Below are 26,570 nucleotides of genomic sequence, written 5' to 3'. Positions count from 1 at the left end.
AGAATTGTGTGCCATTCTAGGAGGCGCGGCCGAGCCAGGAAAATACGCAGTACTAATGCATATGCATGTATGATAATAGACCTACCTCCCCCCCCCCCCTTAAAATAAAGTTGATTAAAAATGATATGTATCTAAAATACACAGCTGCCACGAGAGACAACAAATTCATTTCGTGCAAAATGAGCGGAACATGGCGCTGAAAAGCAACGGAAAATGGAAGTTTGTTTTCCACTGCGTTATCTACATCTCTCCCATCTCAAGCACTCTTTCCGCTCCACTGGCTGTTTGCAGCCCCCCCCCCCAAACGCTCCTCCAATCACCACACACACACACACACACACACACACACATACACACATGCACACATGCACACAGAGACACATGAACACACAGCACATCTCGTTCAGCCACGGGACAGGGCGATGTACAGTGTGTATAATCGAAATAGACCCTGTAATCCAATTACATACAACAAAAACAGCACAGGAGTCCTCGCCGCAGCTGCAGCCTGGCAGAGGGCACTGCAAAGGCCAGCGATGGAGACCAGGACCATACACACCTTCTGCCCACAATAATAAACAAATGCTCCATATTATTATTGAGATTGTGTTATCTAATAAGCTTCATAATCAAACATCTTCCCTTACAAACCGGCGCGTAAAAAAAAAAAAAAAGGAAAACGAGTAAATAAAAAAAAAGGGAGGGGGAAATTTTAAATCTTGGGTCTTTTTTTGTCATAATGTTGTTGTTGCGAAGTAACAGATATTCATACAAAAAAAAAGAGCCAAACATTTTATATTTAAAGGCAACTGAATCATTCTCTCCCATCTGCAGTATTTAGAGCGAAGCCAATCAGTAGAATCTGGTGCCACAGAAAATGGTGGATGAATAATTAGACCAGGGATGATAACAACTGAGTGTGCATGCACTGACACTCCTACATTTGATCAAAGAATATAAACTGTAATATATGGCCTCGCCTTTCAAATATCCAACTGGGGCACATTATCTACAAATTAAAGGCCGGCGCTCAATACCCCCCACCCCCACCAGCATCAGTTCACACGTCTCTCATAAAATGTATTGACCCTTGTTGCCTCACAGACTCACACACTCTCCAACACACACGCACACGCATGCACGCACGCACACGCGGGCATCTTATTTGTTTTGGGGCAAAAGATGAAAAGTCAGCAAATGAAATAAACTCTCTCTCTCTCCCTCTCTCTCTCTTTCTGCCCCCTTGGACTTTTGCGAGTAAACACCCTACAGCTGTGGCCAGCGTCAGCGCTCGAGGTCGCCCGTTCTATCCGTGCGCGCGCGCCTGCAGATCCTTATCAGCCTCTGCTCCTATTCAACAGCCTCCATATTCACGACACCTCCACATATTCATCAGGCAAAATGCAAATGCCGTTGTCTTTCTTTTTCTCATCTTAACGAGCAGTGTGCTCTCTTGAGATCTTTGCGCTTTTCTCTGTGGTCACCCAAATGAAGTGCATATTGATTTAAATGCTCCTGATCAGCCCCCTTTTATCATTTTCAATCATATTATCAGCTTATCATGATGAGACACTGAGGACGTAAGAGAGAATCCGAGCACTCGTTCTGGAGAAAAATGAAGGCTGGCCAGGAATTCATCCTCTCAAAAACATTTAGAAAAAGTTATGTCTTCCCACAAAAAGGTGATTTAGAGTTTGATTTGACATCTCTGCCCCTTTTTAAAGAATCTAACCAATTCGATCCAACAACAGTTATCAACCTGATAAGCTCATAAATACGCAGAGCCAACTTCAGCACTGCACCGGAGAGGAGAGGAGACAAGCATGCAGATAAGCAACACACTTGAAGAAACACAATTCCAACCTACCTTCTTGCAAAGAATACAGCAGAAGTAAAGTTACAAGCCACATGCCATTAAAAGCAGTTATATTTCACAGGAATGTTGTGCAGTCCCCCCAAGAAGAGTGCACGGCGCAGCGGTCGGCCAGGCGAGGCTCCGTGCTGGACTGGTTCTGCTGATGCTCCCCGGCGGTCTCTCCAGCCCTGGTCCCACACTCTCCAGCGCTGAGAAACGAGCCGCGGAGAAAGTACCGCCTCTGCTCCCTGTTCTCTCCTCCCCTTACCGGGACAGGCTGCTGTCGCCCCACCCCTAGTATCCTAATGATGCGCCGTGATGGAGAGGTGAGCCATATACGCACTAATGTGGGACCAAGCGAAAGCCACTGGGACCTCTTGTCTTACGCGCACTGGATAGATGCTTTTATCCGGTTGATGGAGTTACAAGTGTATACTTAAAAAAAAAAAAAAAATACCGGTCATACTTGTTTTTATACAAACAAGTTCAGAAAACAGCAGTTGGACGAAAATTTCTGCGTATGCAAATCAACTTAAGAATTTCCATAAGTCATCCGTCACTGTCTTCTCTGTGCAGTGGTGAGCACAGGAAGGGAAAGTAAAATTGTTCACGCCACCCCATAATGTGGCGCTGGACAGCTGGAAAACACCGTGGGAATTTTGCAGCGCGAATTCCAGCTGAGGAGGATGAGGAGGAGGAGGAGACGGAGCGCTGATGAAGCTGCAGCCTCCGCTTCCGTCAAAGGGGGAGAAGGTGGGGAATGTGCGCTGCACCTGTTCCACTACAACACGGTGGCGCTCAAATGGACTTTCTTGGAACAGGCATTAGTTTTGATATCAAATCACAGCAATAGGGAATTTTCGGCTTCATTAAAACAAGGTCTTTATCAGTCTAATACTGTGATTGAAATGGTCAATAAATTCATTAAATTTGATCTGTTGCCTTTGACACTCTCCCTCTCTCTCTCTCACACACACACATATACACACACACACACTTAGGGGGGCAAAGATCAGATGCATTCATTAGGGGTCAACTTTTTTGGTTGCTCTCTGAATAAAACTCCTTGTATTATCATCTATCTCAACTATGTAGTTGGATTAAAAACATAACTAAAATTCTCAGATAAATATGGCCTAATAAGGGCTACCAAAATCTTAGTCTTACACTGTTAGTAAAAGAGAGGTGTGAAGAAGGAGGCTGCAAGCTCTGCAGTCACACGAGTCTGCTTTGCATGGATTTACACTGCAGCTCAGCACCTGAGCAGGACACTATCTAAACCTCAGAACTAGCCTTACCTTGTTAAGCCCGTGATTTAAATATCCAAAACAGTGCGTGCCCCCAACGAGTGTGTGCCCCACCTGATGCAGTGTCAGTACATGCTGACTGATCTACAGACAAGTGTTGTTCATCTTCTGAACCGTGCTTTTATCTCATAAATATACTTTTCTAAGGAAAATACATTTCTTATCAAACTAGTTTTAAGTCTTTATATTTTATTCTAAATCAATTATTAGAAGAAAAAAAAAAAACAATCAACCGGACTGCACATCCTCTAACATTTCAGCCCTGCTAGGGCTCAGAGCCGTCGTCCGGTTCATCACCTGAATTTTCAACACACAGTAAAATAAACACCAAAGCACGGCCGATTGCTGTTCATTCAATTTCAGACCAGCCAGAGAGACTCCACTCGTTGTCCACTTGTTCACACTTATCTGACATCAAACACCTTCTACTTAACACAAACTCCCTTTCTAACCTCCGCCATCACTCTTTCTCTGCCTCTCTCTCTGGTGTGTAATGTGTTGCTTTGAGCGCCGTAACCAAAAAGTAGTCCTGGTTGTGGAATCGAGCTGAGGCAAGCTGTGGCCTCTCTCACTCCCACTGAAGTGTGGCAGGCAAGGCAGCACACTGTGCCTCCACTCTCTCTATTATGTAACAGGTGGAAACACACACACACACACACACACACACACACACACACACACGCACCCACGCACACACACACACACGCGCACCCACGCACCCACGCACCCACGCACCCACACTCTCTCTCTCAAGCAGACCCACAAACATGCACACACACAAACACCACACAACGACAGGGATATAAACAGAGAGAGTGCACAGGAGTACTTCCATAATGTATTCTGTACATCCAGATGTGTACTTGAATTCTTTTTTTTTTTTTTTTTTTTTTTTTTACAGATGAATGCATTTTTCAGCTTTATGCACTTCCCCAGCCTCAAACCATAATTCAAGTTTAAAAGTGCTGCCTATAGTGCATGCTGAGTGACGTGGGCACTATTTAAATGTGACAGCCCTCGGGGAATATAACCTGTCTGTTCATCGTGTAATCTGCACCTCAATACTCTTCCTCGTCTCCCAATGACAAACTGGTCATATCACTTGCATCCAACACCTTGACACTCAAACCAAGCAACCTCATGTGCTGAAGCTCCACCCAGCAGCCCCGTATGGCAAAACGCACAAAGTCTCTGTCAGGACTTCAAAAGGCAGCGTGGCAAGCTGGTTAAGGGGCTGATGTGAGTCGGCCTGACAGCACCAAGCAGGTTGTACTGTATGTCAGCCAGTGATCATCATGGGGGCTGACAGGCTGAGCTGGGCCAGCCAGGCCAGAGAAAAGGCAAGCAGCTCCCAGACAGCTCTAGTTGACTCTCACTGAGGACAGGACCCAGGACAGGCTGCCACCACACCACTAAAAAAAAAAAAAAAAAAAACCACAGCACCATGTGACTCATCTCCATCACTCCGCTCCATCGTTGCCTGGAGATAGGGAAGGAGGTAGGAAGCGAGGGGAGGAGGACAGCAGGAGGAAGATAGTTTGTTGACTGAGGATGAAAACGGGTGAGCAAGGGCAGGGGAGAGAAGCGGAGCACGCAGAGGGAAGGGTGAGGGGCAGACAGAGAGAGAGTGATGAGGCAGATAAGTTAATGTGGATGTTAATGTTAATGCTCAGACAATCACAGCTACCCTCAGGCACTGACTACATGCTAGGATCATATTAACGCTAATGCATCCAGTATTAATGCACAGCCCCCAGCCCAATGAAACCTTGGCAAGGTCAGAATTAGGAGAGGGTGAGGGCACATGGTGCTGCTGCTGAGCTCTGTGCAAGGTCAGGGATGATGATGGTGGATTGTGAATTGGAGGAGCTGCAGGGTAAATCATTCGGGGTGGGGGAGTGAGGGGGGGTCAAACGGAGGAGTTATGATCCTTTAAAAACCACATCATGGTGGTGGAGATGGACTTTAAAAACCCAAAAACCGCAGGTCGTGTGAAGTGTCAGTCCTGAACGCAGTCAAAGCCGAGATGCGTGGTACAGAACCCCTTTTTCTTCGGTGGGGCCGCCTGGCTAGCTCTGCATGCTGCTGTGTGTGAACAAGCCTCCGCATTAGGCAAATAATGAACCTCGCACCACCATGCTGCAGTACATTAACAGGAAGGCGCCGACCAATGGAGTGTGTTTATCTTTAACCAAGCATGCGTGATTGTTGTGGCAGATGTGTGAGAGTGTACCAGCACATCAGAGGATGTGCGCGTGTGCGTGTCTACATGGCAGCAAAGCACAGGACATATATTTCTGACTGCTCTTCTACCCTACAGTCGAGTGTGCGTGCGTGTGTATTCATCTGTGTGTGTGTGTTTGCGTGAGTTTGTACGTGCTTGCGAATGTGTGTTTTTTCATGAGAGTACGTGCATGTGCACACTAGACATCAAGGGGTGTTAATTTATTCAAATGAGCTGGGGAGGATAACGAGAGGATGGGGTGAGGGGCGGAGGTGTTGTGTGTAGGGGGGCTCCTTCTTCGGCTGGAGGTTCATCTCTCCATTTCTCTCTCTTTTTTTTTTTTTCTCCATCTACTTGTTTTTCCACATTTGCAAATGAGACTATTTGCATGGCTGAGAAGGAGGGAGGCAAGGGAGATGGGGGAGAAAGAGGATGAGATTGAAAAAGAGAAAGGAAAAAAGAAATTGGAGATGGGGAACGATGCGATTCTGAGGCAGACAGAACGCCCGCAGACAAAAACATACCGTGCCAGGGCGATACCACCACTTCCAAGATGGCTGCCGCTGGAGGCGTCCTCTATGGGACCAACCTAGAGACCCGCTTGATCTCGCTCCACAGTGGGTGACACACAAACACACTTTCTGACTTCAACTGTGTTCCTCAAGCATAACGAGAAGAAAGAAATTTGGACAGCTCAGTAAAGGATTAATATTTATCATTTGTATTTGAATATATTAAAGACTTAGATGAATCTGGTTGTGGCTTGTACAGAGATATTGATCAGAGATATCTAGTGACACCCAGTGGTCACAATTAAAGATGTTATCATTAGAGGATCACATACTGCTGCATTTCCTGTATCCTGGCAAAGTTTTCAGTGGGGCAAACTAGTTTGTGACTTTCAATGGTTCATTAATGCCAAAAGTCTGGCCTGCCAACTAAGTCTTACTCTCTCTTTCTCTCATACGTATACATGTATGTATAAATCCACACAGTTGAACAGAGTATATTCTGGCTAATTATAAATATTTGTTCATTTTGATATTAATTACTTGACTAAAAGTTTCATTTATGATGTTCATTTTTAACCACTGTGACTGTCAACAATATTTAGATCTTTTACTACTACTTTGTGAACAATCACTGCCTCAGGATGGTTCCTATTAGGACTGGAAAGTGGGCAAAGTGGGTTACTGCCCTGGGGCCCCAGATTCTCAAGGCCCCAAAAGTCCCCGGCTCACATCACTTTAATCAATTTTGGTGATGCAACTACATGTATGTTTGTAAGGGAATTTGCACCACTTACATAGAATATACAACACAATATACAATATAGTGTCTATGAGGAAGCAAAAACAAATCTTCGCCCCAAGGCCCACTAAAGGGTTAATCTAGCCATAGTTATTGACTTTTGAATTTCATAAGATAAAATATGTTATAGGCATGTTTAACACCACACTCCACTTATTAACTTTGTTAAGTTATCCTTGTCAACCTGGTACACTGACTTCTTTATGCATCTGTCTTATATTTGCCACAGCACTGACAGGTGTGTTAATTCTATACACATGCATCAGAAAGGTAACAAGAGCGGGAGCAAACTGGTGTTATCATACACACACAGTGGTAGGGCCAATGGTGGGGAAAAATCACCTGGGTGACAGTAAAATAGGCTTATGATGCAGAAATGAGGCCATTCATTTCCTTATCATGTGTTCCCTGAAACTGAACCCTTTTATCTGCTCATTCAAAGTAATTTAGTAAGATTGTGCATGTAGACTTCTGTTTTCTTACAACAGTCTCTAGAGCATTTAGAAGAGTAACACGCATAAATAAGGGATGGACAAACAGAAATAAACTGCTGTTTACACTCAAATCCTTGCAGTTCTGGTCTGTTACATCACGTCAAGTCAACAATAAACTGATGCCTACGAGACAGAGAGAGTAAGACAGACGCAGAGAGAGAGAGAGAGAGAGACAGACAGAGAGAGAGAGAGAGACAGACACAGAGAGAGAAAGAGAGAGAGAGACAGTTACACAGAGAGAGAAAGAGAGCTGGCAGGTGTGAAAGGACGTTGCAGAGCTTAGCTGAGGGCAGACTTTCCATCTTGACCCTCTGCGCTTTGATCTTATCACTTTCCCACGCTTTAACACTCGTGTACATCTTACCTTACTGGTTAATCGGTTACACACACACACACACACACACACACACACACACACACACACACACACACACACACACACACACACACCTACTCTAACAACAAAATTAATGGACATGCTGACAGATGTAAAAATATTGTTACTCCACAACAGAGAAAACCTTTGTTTAAGCATTATATTCTCCATTTTCTGCAACTACAAAAACATGAAACTGAAGTTAAGAGATGCATCGCCATTTATCTTTAACAAACTGTGTGTTTTGTTGGTCTGGTGACAACGAAAACTGATTTGTTAAACCATGCAGTAACTTCGGTCAACTTAGAAGGGACCACTTACATTAATTTGAGGGACAACCCTGGTCATATTCTACATTTTTCTTACTATCAACACGATCTGAAAAGACCAAAACCCAACAATGAACTGATCCGGCTAACGAGTAGAGCTGCAACTAATGATTATTTTCATTATCGACTTCTCAGTCGATAACTGATACAAGTAAAGTCAAGTGAAGTCAGTCCTGGCTGTAAATTCAGGATTCAATCTCGCCTCAAGTCCTTGGCTAAAGATAGTCCAAAAAAAATACACAATTTACTCCTGCTGTAATGTTTGCCAAAAACTACATCACTCAGTTTTCTCAATATTAAACTATACATCACTGATGTTCTTGATTTTAAATTTTATGGCTATTTTGAAAGATTTATGGCGTCGGAAAAAAAACACAATGCGCTTTGGGCTGGGAGCCATAAACAGGTCGGGGCTGTCAAGAAGCATAAAAGGACAGACTTAAGGTACAGATATAGCCAAATGAGAAGTACAGGATGTAGACAAATGAATGCAAATATTTAATGAACTGTGGAACTGCTCACTACACTGCTACGGTTGGTCCTATTAAGTTGAAGGCCAGTTATTAGCACTTTGACAGCTATGAAACGATTCCTGTCATCAGCACTTTTTTTCAAAACAACATGAGACAACTAAGAGAACTTTAGACAGGTCGTCTGAGCCCAAACAGCAGGATCATAGGTGCTGAATTAAATGCAAAATTATTTAATTTGTGAAGGGACAACCGACAAACAGAGCCACACTGCACCAACTGTGGAACAGCAAACACAAACTGAACCAACCAGTAGAGAGACAGTACGTATTTTTCTTGTTGGTCCTCTGTCATGAATTGTTTTGCTCACTTCGTCCACAGCTTGCCCTTAAAAATGTGTCAAACCATGCAAGGAGAACACACTTCATCCACTTGTTTCCCTTCACTCGCCCTGACGGCTTCTGTCTAGGCAGCTACCAATAGAGCCATATCCAAAATGCTTATGGGAACGGTAACTGATCAGCCCTCTCAGCACCTGTCCAGCACGTGCATTTGTGTCTGTGTGTGTCTGTGTGTGTCTATGTGAGTGTGTGTTGTTCTGCAAACCTCCTCCTGGTGCTGTGATGTTATCAGCTCTAGTGAACTGTGTGATAAATGGCTTCTCATGCTTACCTCAACTGAAGCCCTTATGGAAAGCAGCTGACCTGAGCCCTGAGGGATCCAACCGGTAAAACCGCCTGCTCCACCGCTTGGCAGTAGGCTGTGTTAACTTTTACAGCTCAGTCCCTCATTTTTCCACAGATTCAGGAGGCTGAATGGAGAGAGGAGAGGGGAGAGACAGAGAGAGCAGGGAGTCCTTGGGACTCACCCAGTTGACAGCTCCTGTCTCTCCCTGTAACGACTTATTTATTCAGGGATAATTAATCAGGCGCAGTTTTCTGGCGGTATGATTAATGCGCTTTGTCATCTGTGCTGCAGCAGTGAAAATACAGTAGCTTATGATGCCGCAGCTCGGCTTTAGCTGGCTCTGATGCAAAAGCAAAACGGGATATCCTGTTTAAAGTACTGATAAGACGTGAACGTAAAAGAAAGAGTGATGCATGATGAAGGCCCTTCCTGTAACCACACACAGTATGAGACAACAGCAACTTGTATTGCTTTTTTTTTCACTCCGGGACCACAGAGGGTGGGCTGCTGGTGACCACGTGATATGTTTCAGGAAGGGGCCTATTTTTCATTTCCCTTCTGTTTGGTTCACTGGTGAAGCCACACCGCTTTTGGCGGTTTTTTTTTTTTTTCACTTGGTCTCTGGTGTAATCTGCAGCATTAACATTCCTCAGACTACTGTCTAATTTACAGTTCGTGAGGTGATCTGCGACCTTCACAACTTTTATCAAAGTAATGTTCATTTTCCACCTACGTGTTCTTTTCCACAGTTGTTCGGAGTCACCTGATTTCCCTCTCTCCAGTCAGCACATTTCACCTCCCCACTCGTCGGGGGAAGTTGTGGCCGATCGAGTTCTTCTTCTTCTGATCATGCTGGTCTAATTGTGCCACCTTGTTGTTGTTTGTGTTACTGCAAGTCCATTTAACTTTATTAACATCCATTATTTTGCCACGAATAAAGTATGAAAACCTTTTTGTTATAAAGCCTGAATAAGTTTGCCACCATGTAAAGTGCAAAATCTAAAATGGAGTGTGGATAGTACACAAATTTTACTGGGACATTTTCATACAGTTTGTATGAAAGTGATGACGTAGCGACATAAACAGACAATATAATCATTTAATATATGGCAAAAATAATTTATATGGTACCCACACCATATCTGAATAATCCTATTACATGTGTTCGTTTCTAAACACAGTGTGTGTTGAGATCCACAGGCAGATGAGGCAGGATTCCCACCTCCTACATTTATTGGTAAATGTTTTGTGTTTTGTTTGTATGTGTGGAACATAATTATTATTATGATTTCTTTTCTTTTCTTTTTTTTTGCTTTTACACATCAGCCTTTTGGTATTTCTATTGTGATATCTATCCATTATAGTGTTTCATTCTTTTTATTCAGTTTCTGTCTCTCCTGTTAAATTTGTAACATTCGTTCATATTTTCATATTGTTTTGTTTTTGTTTTGGCCCTTTATATTGTTACATTTATGTATTTTCATGACTTGGCACCCGATTGGAGGCTCAACATTGATTCATTGCCAGAGAAAATGACAAATTGAAGTTACCTCGAAGTTTAAATCTTACAGAAACATGTCAGCAAATCCAGGTGGTTCAGAGCAGCAGTGCAAACATAAACACAACCAGGTTAGGCACACTTTATTAATACAAAAGTCTTACATTCTTATACACATAACAGTCAACAATCTGGTGGCAGATTGTATCACTCCGCTTGGTTCCTGGCTGCTTCTGCACAGTTCAGTCCTCTTCAACATGTCTTGGCTGTAGACAAAAGAGACATTTTTATTTTCATGAGAGAACTAGGCAATGGCATTTTTACCATTAGTTGTTAAAAGAAATAGCCTTTAACCTGGCAGTAAGTATGCAGAGGTTAAAACTTTTTTAAATGATTTGTATTGCCTCATAATGACCAGCAGATGTCACTGTAAAGTCACAGTTTATTTCAGCAGTTTGACACCGACTCTCTCACCTTAGATTTGCCACAGCTGGCGAGCTTGTTGCCTTTGGAGGAAAATGAAGATGAGTGATTAGAGATCAGAACTATTGTGAATTCCTTCAACAAAGCCGCTCTCATAACAACCAGGAAGGAAACAGAGCTGCATGATGGGAGCAGAGATACTGTGCATTTGAGGTTGTTTGTATTCAGCCTTTCCAACAACATACTGTATGACAGAAGCTCCCCACATTCACACTCACTCTCCACACACACACACACACACACACACAAACACACACACACATTGCACCTTAGCTGTTTGGTTTCTCTGTGTCTTTGCACTCCCTGCATCAGACTTTTTACTTTTACTCTCTAGATGAAACACACATGCAAGCGTGAACACACACACACACACACACACACACACACACACACACACACACACACAAACACACACACAAACACACAGACACTGAAAGTGGTTGTTGACTTACCTGCCAACAGGAAGAAGGAAAGGAACACAATGATCCCAGCGAACACCAGACCTCCAACACGTAGTGTATAGTAGTCTACAAATTCACATAAAGGACACTGTCACCACATCATCGCTGTCGACGTGTCCCTCCTTTCTCCCTCATCTTCCTCTCTCACTTTTCTTCCCACCTTTTCACCCTCTGTCCTTTCTGTTTTCTCGCTGATTGTCCACACCTTCCCACTTTATTTGCCCATCTAACTTCTACGTGTGCTGGCAGAAACTTCCTTTATCTTGTGCGTGCTTTCTACATTCACCCTTTTCCAGAGCACTGGCAGAAGTTAAATATTTCAAATATCTCGTTTGAGCAGATACATTTTAAGAGTTGTAGTTACCTACCGTAAACAAAGTCTGCATCAGGGTCAATTTCAGCACCTGGGGACAGAGAGGAATGGGCAGAAGTAGAAACCCAGCAGAAATATCATGCAGAAAGCAATGCTGTAGTCTCAAACAAGTTGAATGCTTATGAAAAAACATCGAAAATGGTCTCATTTCATTTAGATCACATTCACCCTGTTTATGGATTTGGTAAGAGTTTTCAGGGACTTTGCTGGGTGAATGAAACACTCTCTAACTCTGTGAAAATGAAAAAAAAAGAGGTCACAGTCAGCATTGGCCCATTCCCTGAAGGTGTTTTTAATGCAGACAGCATGCTATTTCGGGGCAGTCTGGGATAGAATTAGATATTGGATTTAGAATTGTAAGTGTTCCTACAAATGCAGTGTAATATATGGTATTATGTATCTGTTGTTCTGCCACTGCTACAGGGGGAATTGTACCCATTGTCCTCCATTTTATGTGTGGTGTGTCACCCTACTGCCACACAGCAGCATGCACAGTACTGCTACCGACAGCAGTAGGGATTCTGTGAGTGGGATTAACTGTGTCAAAATGCTGACAAGTTAAGCTATCAGGGGAAACTCTGCATGACCTGTGTTACGCTTTACATTGATTTTCATAGTTCCCAGCTATATTTATGTTACTCCTAATAAGCAGTTAATAAGTCAACCTTGCGTTAGCCTGGTACATGATTAGCACGTTGCTGTTAGTGGTTCTGACCTTGTGAATCTTGGTCACTCAAACAGTGTCATGTTAAAGTGGTTTTGTCATACATCCCTGCAGTTCAGGAGCTGTGTAACTTACCTTTAGGAGATGACATGTTGCCTTTGTGTGTTCAGTTGACAAAGCTGCAGGGACATAATACAAGCAGTTAACAGTGATAACATCAGCTGCCAGCTGGGGATCCATCCATGCCTGCTGTTTTAGATAATTGGACCAGGCACATTTTGTTTTTATATAATCACAATAAAACTATTCGCCATCAGGTCTGGTATATGAAAATCATTGTTCGCAGGCTCAAAGATTTGGTTTCTTGAGTAGCCTTTCCATTTTAATAAAGTTAGAGATTTGTAGGGGCTGGTTTAAATCGGCTTATTCAGTCTAAATGAGAGGTAGTTGAAAGGTTCAGAAACTCTATATGTCCTGACAAATTGCTTCTCTGGGTCGCCTGCTGCAGTCTTAATGGTAAAGTGATTGCCTTGATCTCCACTGAGAACTTTAAGAGGCTAATGGCGATATTGATCCTCTTCCCCCCCACCCCTTCAGTCTTCATCCTTTACACACTCACACACTCACACACACACACACACACACACACACACACACATACAAGCCTCTCATTTGATCTACATCTCGTGACCTATAATCATTAACTTACAAAGATTAACAGACTAAAAATTTCCCTCGCTGACTCCATTTTACTAAAGCTTGCCACTGTGAGTTGTGGACTTCAGTGCTTTCATTCATTATATGTGTCTGTGCCTTTTCACTGCACCACTGAGCATAAGGGCATACCAGACAGTTACTCATTAATATATTACAGCTCCAATATTCATTAACCTTGAACCTTGCACAGTCTGATAGAGGTTATAGATGGAGAAAGAATGAATAGCTGTGGTGACACCTGCCTAATAATGCAGAATTGATACCCGAATGATTTTGGCAAATAATCACCCCTAAAGTGCAGCAATGCATCATCTGCTATTAGATTTCTTCAGGAGGGAGCAATTAACAAGAACATTAACAACACAGAGCTGTCTGTCCTCTAAACCCACTTTTACAGTGCATATTAATTGAACCATGTGCGCTCTTAAATTTTGCCTTGTAAAACAGCAGCTCAACTTTTTATATTGTCATCTCAAGAATGCCAGTAATTTCTAACATTACACAGAAATCCACATTCTAGACATCCATTCAAAATATCTTTTCATAACAGACAGACCCTTCTAAAACATTAACATGTGATCCCACAGTAACAGTGATACCAGTTTTGAACCATGTGAAGTGTATGCAACAGATTGATTGGTACAACCTGTGTATTTTCTGTAAATACTGGTTTATAAAAGCAGGTTGCTACTCACCTGAGCTGCTGAAGACTCTGTATTACCTCTGCCCTGGGGTGTGTGTGTGTGTGTGCATGTGTGTGTGTCTGTGTGTGTGAGGCCCTGTCTGCATCAGGGGCAGGTGCAGACCGAATTCCCACCTCATGGATCCACCCTCAAACACACACACACACACACACACACAAACCACCTCTCCACGCCCACAGCCATATTTCAGTCCTGCCGCTCAGTTATATATTTACTCATAAATTTTGTACTCTGATGCCAATAAAGAGCAGATCTGCCAACCTTTGGAATCACAGCAGAAAGAGCAGCATGTTTCTGGCTCTGCTGGTGAGGAACCCATTTCCTGATCTAGTTTCACAGCCCCAAGAGCAGCTTATAACCTTGATTGATATCGATAGGGCGTTACTGATTACAGACTGATTACAAGTGCTGCTTGTGAAAACTGATTCTCTAGACTAAAATGTTCAAACATTAACACCCTGAGGAGAATTCTGAAAAAAAAAAAAAAAACTTAAGATCTACAATAAAACATTGTTTTCATTTAATGAACACAAGGAAACCCATAGTTTTAGGTCCAGACATACTTCTATTTATTTATGCCAAAAGCACAACAGTTTGCTACACAGCAAGGCCTCATGCGTTGAATGAACATAGCGTTTACTCATACAGCAGACGACCAACAAGTAGACTCAGAACTAAGATTGGTGAAAGCCTGACCTGACAGGAGATTCACAACAAGGACTGTTCATTTGTTCTCTCATTATAATTTGGCTTACATTAGGCGACTGTTAATGTAGTCACATAAATAATATAAATTTTAAGTTTCCCTTCTCTCAGACTCAGCACCCAAACTGTTCTACACATATGATCATTCAAAGCATCATGACATTGTAGAGACCTGCAAAGCATTTTAATTTTAACAAACACAAAAAAAAAATCTAAAGAGACCAAGGCTTCACAGATTTGCGGTGCTAGTGAGTGTGTATGGGGAAAACTAATGATAGTCTTCTGGAGACTAGTTGATCCTGGCGGAGCCGGTGACGGAACAGTGGAGAGGATGTGTGGAGAAGACGGCAGTGAGACAGCTGATGCAGGAGCTCCCTCAACTTTAGACAAGAAAACACTGCAGTGGAGGAGCTCATGCAGATACCTGCAAACCATTCCTGTGCTCAGAGAGCTGTGGCAGTTGAGATTGTCTTATATAAGGCTCATCACATTTACATGTAGAGATACACATGCACTCGTGATGTACACACAGTCATACATATGCAGGATATGCACGCATGTATATCACATGTGCACGCAAACACATCCGGTCATTCAAACATAGACCTAAATGAACAATATTCAACTGTATATCTTATCCATAAATTATCTGTACTGATATATGTATATGTATATGTATATTTATACTTAAATATGTATACTGTATATATGGATACATGTTATATTCCAAATGGGACAAACATTATCCAGGACAATTGACAAAAATGACAAAATGCCAATAAACAACAAATTGACAAATCCTAAAACCTAAAGGCAATAGTAGTACAAAACATAGAACAGCAGACCACACAACATTAAAAACTCTTCAAAGGCTTAAAAGACAATCATATGTCAAAGGTGCTACTGGCTAAGACAAAGAACTGGAGTGAGACTGTCACAGAAAGGTACAGGGACGGACAAGAGAACTGAGGGATAGGCACAGTCACAACAGAGCACGACAGGCTAAAGGTTTGTCTTTAGGGCACAAGATTTATGTACATATTATACCTCTAAACATATACCTCCCCTCTTACCCTGTCATATAACCAGTTATAATAACCATCAATTTCTTTTCATTGTTATAGTGGCTTCATATCAAATGAAACTGATCATCATTTCAGATGGCAGTCCGGTGCCTCAGTTGGAGTTGCCTCAGTTCTCCGCTGGAGTCTCTTTGGCAGCCACCGCAGCTGAAAGAGGTCAAGGATGAGGGATTTAGTGCAAGACATTAAACCTGCTCACAGTCATTTCTTCCTAAATATTTGAATCCTTCTTTCTCTCCTTTACTCACTCATTCACTATTGTGCAAGTTTTAAGTTTGCACTGTTTAATGAATGGCTTTTTGCTTGTATTATTGACGTGTATATTTTGCTTCTTTCACTTTCACTCACTTTTAAAAAGACAAGACTTTTGCCTGCATTACTTGTTTTTACAATGTGATATTTCTGGTTTTACATAGACTATATGGCCATATGAAAATCATCTTGCAAAGACTTGAAGCTTAATAGAGTTTGGTAATACAACACCCAACACCCTACCGTCTTTATGTGAATGCAGTTGCAAGCAGTAGCTGTTTGAAAACTGTCTCTTTAGCAGCGCATTGAAGGATGTCAACGCATCCTTGAACTGATTTGAAAGCCCTGTATGAATGAGCACTGTTGCCAACTTCTTTGAATTCTGTGTTAGATTGAATGACTTTGCAAACCAATTAAAAAGTCTTTTATGAAATTTAGTGATGTTTTGATCAGACACTGGTTATATGGGATCCTTCAGACATCAGAAAATATGCAAAACCAGTGCATGGCATTCTTTAGTGACGACTGGCGACTTGAAAATGTTCAGTAACTTTGCATTTAAAACAGTTGGCACGGGCTACACAGGCAGAAAATCAAACAAACACCAGGCAAACATGGATGCTGTGAAATTTTCATTCTCAACTGTGAAATCTCAGATGTGGAGACGAGGAGAGATTGCAAAACAGTCAATGCGTGACGCTACAGTTAATGCTATGATAACCTAATTTTGACAATAATGTAAAGGTGACAAAAAGTTTACAAAATATATTGGTTGTTTTTTTTTATACTGTTTTGAAAGTGAACTAAAACCTAAGACCGCTTGGAAGGCATGAAATCAAACTTGTTATATGCCTTCTGAAAAAGGTTGGCAGTAATTTCAAGTATATACAATACATACAGTACAGCTCGACATGCACACAGAGCGGATCGCCCCTCCCTCCTCTGCTGTGCTACGGGCACTCCCAAAGGGAGACTCAATTATGGATGTATGTCAGGGGGTGAGCCAGATGTAAGAGGGGCTGACGGAGACTTAAAATGTTCATCTTACCCTTGGAGACAATCAGGTTCTCCTCCTGTGCCTCCTCATCACCAGGGGCCCTGAAGAGAGGATCCACATGTTGTCATGGTAACCAAATCATGTAGTATGACAAAAAGGCCCTTACAAAACCGAGGGACACCGACATACCTGGGCTTCTGGTTGATATTGCAGCGGCACCGCCGACCTGGAAACATAAGAAATCATTCACTGTGTTGACCAGAGGTTTAATCACATGTACTTTCTCTGTCATCACTGCTAAAAGTGGTTCAGTGATACCTGATAATTAAATTATAATTAATAAAAAATAAAAGGAAACAAGATGGTGTAGGAACACAGTGTGGAAATGCAATAATGATTCATGACATTATTGTTAATTGTTCTTAATTTGATTGTAACACTTGATGACACTGAGAGCATGTACATAATAATATAATGACACACAAGCACACAAGCACACACACACACACACACACACACACACACACAGAGGTTAACTTACTGAGGATGAGAAGAATGCCCAGTGCAAACAGCACCACGGCAAGTGTCAATCCCCCAATCCTGAGACTCTCATAGTCTACAGATGAAGTGCATACAAAGGGGCAGGAGAAAGAAATTTAATCAAAATACCATTCAAGACAAAAAAGTATCTTCATGTATAGAGGAAGTCGCCATGTCTTGACAATGGTGTGTGCAAGGAAATAATGACTTTTTCTAAACTTACCATAAACAAATGGGTCTTCAAGGTTCCCCTTTTCTGTGGTGAAATATAACAGCAACATTTAGAACCAAGGTGTTCACACTTTATTTGTGTTGTTCAAACATTATTAAAGCGTGGCTTAAAAATCCTGACAAAACCTGAGAAAAAACTCAGTTCCATAACAATCTACGTCCTGTTACTGACTTGTAATTGACCTTTGTGCCTTTATTGACCGTAACCATGATGTTTCTCGAAACTTAAATGTTTGGTTGCCTAATCTTAACTTACTTACGTACTTTAACTGCAAGTTATTTGTCGTATTTCCATAATCTTAACAATATCATCATTTGATATTGCAGAATACATGAATGTTAAACGTAATCAAGGGTTCTACAGAATTACGCAACACTGACATTCTTGTCTGACATTAGGGTTTGAATAATTTGAGTATAGTTTATACTATGTGCATTAGAATTTCAAATATTTTGTTATGTATTCATACACATACAGTATCCTCTCTTTTATCAACCAAACAACCACTCTTATCTCTTTAGCATTCATTTCACTCTATAAATTTCTCTTCCTAATCACCCCACAGTTGGGTCTGGTAACTCTTGGACTTAATCCATACATCTGCCACTGTTCACTGCAGAGGGGCAATCCATAAGGGTCTGATCTGATCTGGAAACCAATAGACCCGTCTGTGCGGCTTCCATAGGACCGAGGTGTTAGAGATTACATCGAGGGTACTCACTCGGTGCACTGGGGTCTGCTTCAGCTGAGATGCAGCCAGGAAGGAAGTGGTTTGAGTCGGAGGGTGAGGGGAGAAATACAGGAAATCAGCTTAGAAACCACGAGAGAAAAATATAACACATAACACTCCCATCTGTCTGTCTCTTTGTGTATCAATCTATCTGTTTGTGTTTTACCTAACACAAGCTCCCAGTGTCCTAAAAAGACATTTGCAGCACAGCATCACATCATCTATTTGTAGTGTGTGACTGTGTGAGCATGTGTTTACGTGTATTACATATAATCACACACCATAGACAGACCTCACACACGCACCTCACACACGCAGTCAGTGACACAGCCAGACTGTGAAACCCACACAGTCCTAAAGTAATAATTGATGTTTTGCCCTCTAGCCCACAACCAGAGAGTGCCTTTTCATGTAACATCACACTGCCTCCCTATGGACAATTTGCATGTGTGCGTATGCATGTGTGTGTGTGTGTGTGTGTGTGTGTGTGTGTGTGTGTGTGTGTGTGTGTGTGTGTGTGTGTGTGTGTGTTTGGTGAGTAGGGGGGCACTTACCAGCCATACACACCAGGAGTGAAGAGAGGAAGAGCAAAATAGTTTCCATGGCAACTGTTGACATAGAGTAATAAAGAGGAAGGGTGAGAGAGAATGAAAGAAATAGGGGGGGGGGACAGTGAGAGTGTTTCAGTAAGCTGCACTACTTTATCACACATGCGACCCTACAATTTGGGACATAAACAATAACAATGAGCACACATGCATGTATAGTTTGTGTACACAGCAAGTAGACATACAGTAAGTGGTTTGTGAAAGAAGACTCACATCACACAGCTACGGCTCTGTCCAAACCCCTGGAGTTTATGTAAAAGGCCCACGGATATAGTTTAACGATCTACGACTGCATACATGTTCCTCTTTTCCTGGCAGAGATTACTTCTGCCTCCCAGCAGACATCACACAACCTTGGCCTATTTTTATGTAGGGTATTTAATGCACACACGGCAATTGTGTCTCTTAAAAAATGTTTTCATATTCAGCTATTTTGTGTTGGCAAGTGCATTTTGTAGGTACTGTAATGTTGTTCAGGTGATTTTAGCCGTGCTGGCTGCATGGCTCCAGGGATGTCAAATCTATGAGTCAGTGTACAGACATTCATGGTCCCCGCAAGATGACTCCTGATGACTTTATTGTTCCTCTGACATTCTGGTTGTAGTGACATGTCATGACCAGTACTGGATGAATTGCCATATAATGTGGTGCAGTAATATTAGGTATCCTCAGGGCTTTGGTTATCCTTTGACTGTCCTTCATCAACAAGTACTTTGGTTTAGCTGCAAAACTAATGACACACAACATGGTGAACTAACATGTTGGACAGATGTTAAAACTGTCATTGTAAACATGCAAGCATTCTGACGTTAGCATTTCACTCAAAGCACCGCTGTGCCAAAGCACAGACTCACAGGAGAAAAAAAAAAGTGTGACTAAGATGTTACAGCTATGTTTTTGGATTTGATTACTGACATGCACTTTGTGCCACTGATGTCTGCATACGTTTTAAAGCCACTCTTCACTTGATCTAAACTTTGCAATTTCTTCCTTTACTTTTATTCAGTGACATCTGAACAGAAGAAACATAGTTTAGGTAGAGTGAGTAAATGTCAAGGTCCTCACATTTATAAAACTCCCACAAAGACAGGTTTGAAAGGTCAGGTAATCTATTGCTTTCTCTGCCTGATATCTCGATAAAATAATGGTCAGAGCACTTACAATGCAGACCTGGTGGCAACAACAAGTCATAAATCAATACTTACAAGTGGTCTAATTCCCCATTAAATTCAAGTGTCTGGTAATGTGTTTCACATCAATCTTCAGGAACCATAAAAAAAACTGACAGGGTGTACTCAGAGTAATGGTTCAATACAAATGAATACAGGATTTGAAGCATGTCAAAGCTGCACAGTGAAATAATAAAACATGACATGACAAGTCTGCAGTATAATGTATGCTCTATACACAGATCATGGAAGCATCTGTCTCAAGTCTTCAAGAGTCCAGACGTTTTATATTACAGGCTTTAACTGTCTTGTTTCAGAGTGCCACATGTCTGCCTACCTGCCTGCCTGTCTACATGCCTTTATTAATTTCCCTACATCTAACTGACTGGCTCTTTGACTGACTGACTCTATTTATGTCGATCTATCCATTCTGATGTCCATCTGTCTTCAGATGTATTACTGGTCCAGGATATAATGCACTTAAATGAACAGATTGCATTAGCATTCCTACCCAGCTGCTGTTTGTATGTTGGAGGTCCATGTCTGAGCAACACACTCATAACTAAGACATGTCTGAAATAATGTGACACAAGATGTCAACCGCAGAAAAGAAGGCCTGTGGCATCCATTAGAGTAATGGCATCTACCTTTAAAGCTAAAAATTGACCCAGTTTAGGTTGGACAGGTGGGATAGGTGGGACATTTTTTGTTTTCCAAGATGAAGCGCAGCCGGGGTGACCTGATAGCCGAATGGTTAGGGCGCTTAACACATGGGCTCATACGCCCTTGGCAGCGAGTCCCTGATTCGACTCCTTGCCAAGACCATTTGCTGCATGTTATTCCCTTACTCTCTCCCTGAATTTCCATGTCTATCTCAACTGGCACTATCTAATAAAGGCATATAATGGCCAAAGGGGAAAAAAAACAAAAAACTTTACAATTTAGCAGTCAGTGAGGAGTTAGAGCCTTCTACCATTGATAAACAAATTAATAAGAAGCTCTCTTGTTTCTAAGTTTGCAGTACTCTTCTCCATATGTGTACATGTCAAAATACTACAGTATTTTAACATTTCTAAATACTAGAAAGAACAAGAGAATTTCTTCACCCAGTGGGGAGTTTCATATCAGCTACACAGCCGAAATAGAAACCTTGGAATCACGTCAACCAAGTTTCATGAAGAGTCTGGTGCATTCAGTGTGGCACTTTCACATTCTGGTTAAAACTAAACCCAGATATGAATGATGAGACACGACAATATAGTCTTCAGAGGCATATCTGTCACATCTGGCCATCTTGAAAGAGACATCTTTATTTCCACATCAGAGGTGATGATTGATGGCTGTCCCCAAACTGTACGTTCAGTTCACACAAATTAATGAACACTGATCTGGCTCAAGTGCAGCGGGCAGGGGAATGATTCACGCTAAGGCAGGTGTGCCCTTTATAAATCGAAATCTTCAGCACTAAATAGTTTCTTTCACCACTTGATATCACCTGATTATCCAAACACAGTCTACAATTTGTCTTTGACAGAGATTTTAGCACAGTTAGAGCAAACAGTCAATAAGTAGGTAATCTCTGTTCAGTCAATAAAACTGTGCTCAACTGAATAAACATATATGACTTGTTTTTGCTCACAATTCACAATAATTTGTACTTGATTTTAGAGTTTGACTGATTCCCTGCCATTACAACTTTGAACCTTAAATATACATAACTGATTTACATAACTATTCTCTAACCTCTGCGAATTAATGCTCATCATCTGTGTCTGACACCTTGTCTCACAGTTTCCTTTGACCTTTTTCTTTCCCCTCTTCACATTCCTTCACGTCTTTCACTCATAACATGCTGCCCAACTGGTGTGAAAACCTCTATATATCTGAGAGGATGTTGGCTGAATAGAGAAAGGTGGCTGGAGAGCTGAAAACCTAATCTAACTCAACATAACTAGACAGCTCGTACGCCTCTCTATCACTGTTTTCAATGAGAAACAAGCGAAAATAAAAAGCTTTATACCAATAATAGAAAACCTGAAGTGAAAATGTAATTGTGCATTAGGCAGCTACTTAGACACATCACTTGATCCCTCGGGCACTATATTTAGTGAGAGCAGTATGGAATAATGTGTGTTCATCCGGATGGTCAGTGTAAAGATAGGTCCATCAGTATGACTAATGGAAGAGCAGAATGTTGTAGGGAAAGATGAAACTGCTGGTGGCTGGTGGACGGAGAGAGGTCTTATGCCCTTTTGTGTCTCCTCTCACTGAGAGACTTGTTAATAGCATAGATATGACAGTAAGTGTTCAGGGTTAAATGGTCCATTGGACAACCTCCACTGATTCTGGGGACATCAAAGATAGTCTGGGGTTAAAGGCCAGGCAATTAGTCAGACTCAAAATCCTAAATGACCATTCACACCACTACACCTGGCTGCAACTATTTTTAAGGACAAGGGAAGCAGACTTCTACGCAATACAAATCGAATCTTGAAAGAATTTCTGTATTCATCATTGCAGCTTTCATTTAAGACGGTGTCACAGTGGCGTCTCCACGGTCTGGTTACTGGTCCAAAGGGAGGATGAACAGAAGAATATGACTGATTTCAGATTGACATGTACTGGTTTGGGAGCAGCACTGCACTGCCTCTCACCTCAAGACCCCGTGGCACATAGTGAATGCGGCTGGGAAGAACACCGCTGCCTCACCTCCCCTCCCTCCTGAACATCTACTCCACCCACCTAGTCCACAAAACAAGCCAGAAAGGCGATTTGACCCCACCCATCCCTCAGACAGCCTCTTCAGTCTCCTGCCGCCTGGGAGAAGACACAGGAGCCTCCGAGCTTTATCCATCAAACTGTCATGATGCTGAACCCTCTCCCTCCTGCCCCCATGAGGTCTGGACTGTAACTCACACATTACGCACATGACATGTCCAACAGCACCAGCCATAAGAACATTTCATACACACATATACACACACGTCGACACTCAACACACTGACACTACTTTAACTCATCCTGTGGATGATATATTACTTGCACATCTTTTCACCACTTTTTGTACTATACTTACTATCAGTACAGTTTTGTTGTTGATCTGTGCTTGTCTATCACTACTTGTATATGCTTACATCGGGGTCTACAAGAAACAGTATTTCAATCCTCTATATGTCTTGTACTTTGACTGTGTGTAACAACAGTCATTTCATAAACCAGCACTGTAAGACTGAGAATGATCTTATGTCATCCTTTTTTGTGTGTTTATTTGTTGTGCTGTTTCTTTTTTGAGAACTCTAACCAGATTTCTTCCAGCACACCAGTAGCAGTAAACCAGGGCTCAGTCTTGGAACCAATATTTTCACCCCTCTCATAAATAAAGGAAACGATGAGAACACAATAAAGAATATCACTTTTGTTTTGGTTGCAATATGAATCTCTTTTAAAGGGGCGTGTTTCTAACCATTAGTGGGTCAATGTCACACGCTCGCCCCGTGAGAACCCTTTAGGGTGTTTGGCAGCATGGCACTGCCAAGTCTAATGTATCAAGCCTTTCTCTCACCAGGTATGACACATGGCAGTGTCATCTCCATCTTTCCTCAGCCTACCATATCTGCACTATTGTTTAGCAATATCAGGTTCCAGCGCCAGGCTCTTATTTGTCTTTGAGGAGAGAAGAGAAAAAGGGCAGGCAGGGTGGCCGTATCTCTTTGAGGAGGACAAGGAAATATCAGGGAAGGAGGCTGTAATGTGGGGACAAGAAAAGGGCAGACAGGAAGACAGTGAGAATGGGGGATGAGTAGAGGGGGACAGAAATTGTCTGTCAGGGGTGTAGAGGCGAAGGGCACGCAGAGGAGACACTGTGTGATTGGAGAGGACAGAGGAAGGGCAGCCTGTTGTATGATTGTGGCATAAATGCACAATATATTAAAAAGAAAGGTCAGAAAATGTGGTGAGGCCAATGTGATGAGGGACACGAAGAAATGGGTAGGCAGCCAAAAAAAGAGACAACAATGAGTCAAGGGCGATGATAAAGTAGATAAGGACAGCAGAGTGCTCAACCCTCAGTGAGACATCAAAAAATAATCTAATCTTTGACATCTCAATATCTGGCAAATGTATAAGTCTCAGGAGATTGTGAGATTAGTGTGATACATGCAATCTTTTGTGGCAGAAACATCTAAAAATGAGTGAACTGATGAATTACAGAGAAAGTGGGCAAGGTTATCAATGACAGACTACATCAAAACGACAGAGTATTCCCACAGGAGTCCATTATATGTGTGTTTGTACATGAGACCACACCCACCAACCATTCTAATTGGGTCCTTAGTGTGTTTCAGGATCCTATGCTGTGCACAGTGACACAGGGATTAAGTGGTATTTGGAATTATATGGTGTGACAGATGTCGCTCTCCCTGGCTTCTTGTGCATGTTTTATTGTCTGATTGCTGTGGAGGTGCAACTTCTCATGAAATATGGCTACACCTGCCTGTGTCTCTGAGAGAATGTGTAACTGTCTGGTTGGATATTTGTGTTAATTTATGTGTGTGTCCCTCTAGGTTTTAAATGTAAGGTGGATTGGCATTATTGTGCTAATTCTCTCCATTTCGCTCTACCCTTCTGTGCAGGTTTCTGGAAGGACCTTGAGGGTTCTATATAAGTATTTAAACAAATTAAATACTCAAGTCTCAGTGTCAATTTAATTTCCTATTTTTCAACATCAAGAAAAAATGTAGGGCAGATAAATAGGTCACGCCACAGGTCTCTATAACCTTTGAGTGGAAAAAACACTCAGCCCCCCTATATCTGCCATCATAATGATGTTACATCACCATGACAACAGCGTGCGTCGTTCCATAGTGTCCAGTTATCTCTATGGCAACTGTCTCCAGCTGAAAATTGTGGCGCCGAACGAGAAATGGGTTAGAATGACGGGCTCGCGTGAAAACACAAGGACAACCAGAGTCTAAACATAAACAGGGAAACTGGGTGTGGCACGAAGCTTTAAAGTCGGTTGGAATTCAGTCCGTTTCAACGATGAATTGCCGCACATCCATTTATAAATAAATGCGTCAGCTAAAGGTCGCAGTGCTGGTAAATTCATTAGCTTTTGTTTGTAAGTTTGCCACGCACAACAAACAAAGACCGACCTCACTAACTCACTAATAACCTCTCCGTTATGGTGTCAACGAACAGCCTTCACGGCACGGCACGGCACGGACAGGTATCACTGACTGACTCAGAATATAGGCTCCATATATTCCAACATGCGATGGCTGAACGTCTGGCGCATTCATCCACTTTTGCGCCCCTCAACCTGTGGATCATCTGATGGAGCTGAGGAGAGAGCCAGCACCTGCCTTCTGATTTTCCGTCTCTGTGAAATCAACTAACCGTTTACAATAAAAGCAGTGACATCATACATGACATCTGATTATTTTTTATTTTCAATTTACAAAGCAAAACAGTTGCGTCAGAGAAAGTGAATCCGTCTCGCTCGTTTTAAAGCTTTGATCCATATTTACATTTTTTTTTTCTTTTACCGCGCAGTCAGTGAATGTGACAGTGATCAGCGCCAGAGTAGACACACCCTCATGTTATATTAGAACCAGTGATAAATGACAAGCAGCCCAATACTGCACACGGCATCTCTGCAAGTTAATGAAACCATATCCAGCAGTGTGTAAATACTGCGAACACCACACAAGTAGGCGTTGAATGATTTCACTCAGAAGCGTGATTCCGTGAGAATCCCTAATTGCACGATTTATTTAAATTAGACTGTGTTCTCCAAACAACCTGCTGAGAAAAAATTTGCCTTCCATTCCAATCAATATGTCTTGGCTTTTTACGACCACTCCCTTTTATCATTTTTCGAAAAAAAACAAAAGAAAACAATAACACCATCTGACACATCATATGTGCGCGCTTTGTCAACTTACCTCTTGTTTCTCCAGCGGACCCGTTGGCCACCAAACTGATAATCCACCCGCGAAAATCAATCAGCTTCTCTCACAAGGCTTTCGTTCTAAATATTCTCATCTGTCAATATGGGCACACACTTCTCACATCTACTTGTCCTGCGAAAATAGAAGTGATGGGTAACAGTTCGACTCCTGGAGTGACTGTTTATTTAGTGCGTTGAACCCTTTCTCTCCCTGTCTCTCTCTCTCTCTCTCTCTCTTTGCACACACAAACACACACCCATCATAGACCCCCCCTCCCTGCAGCATTATGCCAGCCTCATGTGTGACTGACAGCATGTGAGGGTCAGGTTTTATTCTATGATCAATCAACGC

At 42.1% G+C, this 26,570-nt stretch overlaps 2 protein-coding genes across 2 annotated transcripts in view; both read right to left on the bottom strand.

The window, feature by feature from the left end:
- dscaml1 (Down syndrome cell adhesion molecule like 1) overlaps positions 1-2,064 on the bottom strand; it is a 99,759-nt gene extending 97,695 nt beyond the window's left edge. The window contains exon 1 of the mRNA XM_087174332.1: positions 1,868-2,064. Within this exon, the coding sequence (XP_087030458.1) occupies positions 1,868-1,910 (43 nt within the window). The 5' untranslated portion in view covers positions 1,911-2,064. The remainder of the gene's footprint in view (positions 1-1,867) is intronic.
- Positions 2,065-14,498: 12,434 nt separating this feature from the next.
- fxyd6 (FXYD domain containing ion transport regulator 6) lies at positions 14,499-26,462 on the bottom strand. The gene is made up of 8 exons (XM_023407584.2): positions 26,214-26,462; positions 19,046-19,099; positions 18,483-18,506; positions 17,753-17,785; positions 17,531-17,605; positions 17,179-17,215; positions 17,041-17,090; positions 14,499-15,887 (listed from the first exon to the last, which is right to left on the bottom strand). Exons 2-8 carry the CDS (start codon positions 19,092-19,094, stop codon positions 15,850-15,852), a joined length of 306 nt encoding a protein of 101 aa, XP_023263352.1. The 5' UTR covers positions 19,095-19,099; positions 26,214-26,462; the 3' UTR covers positions 14,499-15,849.
- Positions 26,463-26,570: the final 108 nt, after the last annotated feature.

This window comes from Seriola lalandi, unplaced genomic scaffold, assembly GCF_002814215.2.
Source record: "Seriola lalandi dorsalis isolate HSWRI2012SDOR001 ecotype SW California unplaced genomic scaffold, Sedor1 jcf7180002054338, whole genome shotgun sequence".
NCBI classification, from domain to species: Eukaryota; Metazoa; Chordata; class Actinopteri; order Carangiformes; family Carangidae; genus Seriola; species Seriola lalandi.
This window is presented reverse-complemented; position numbering and strand designations above follow the sequence as displayed.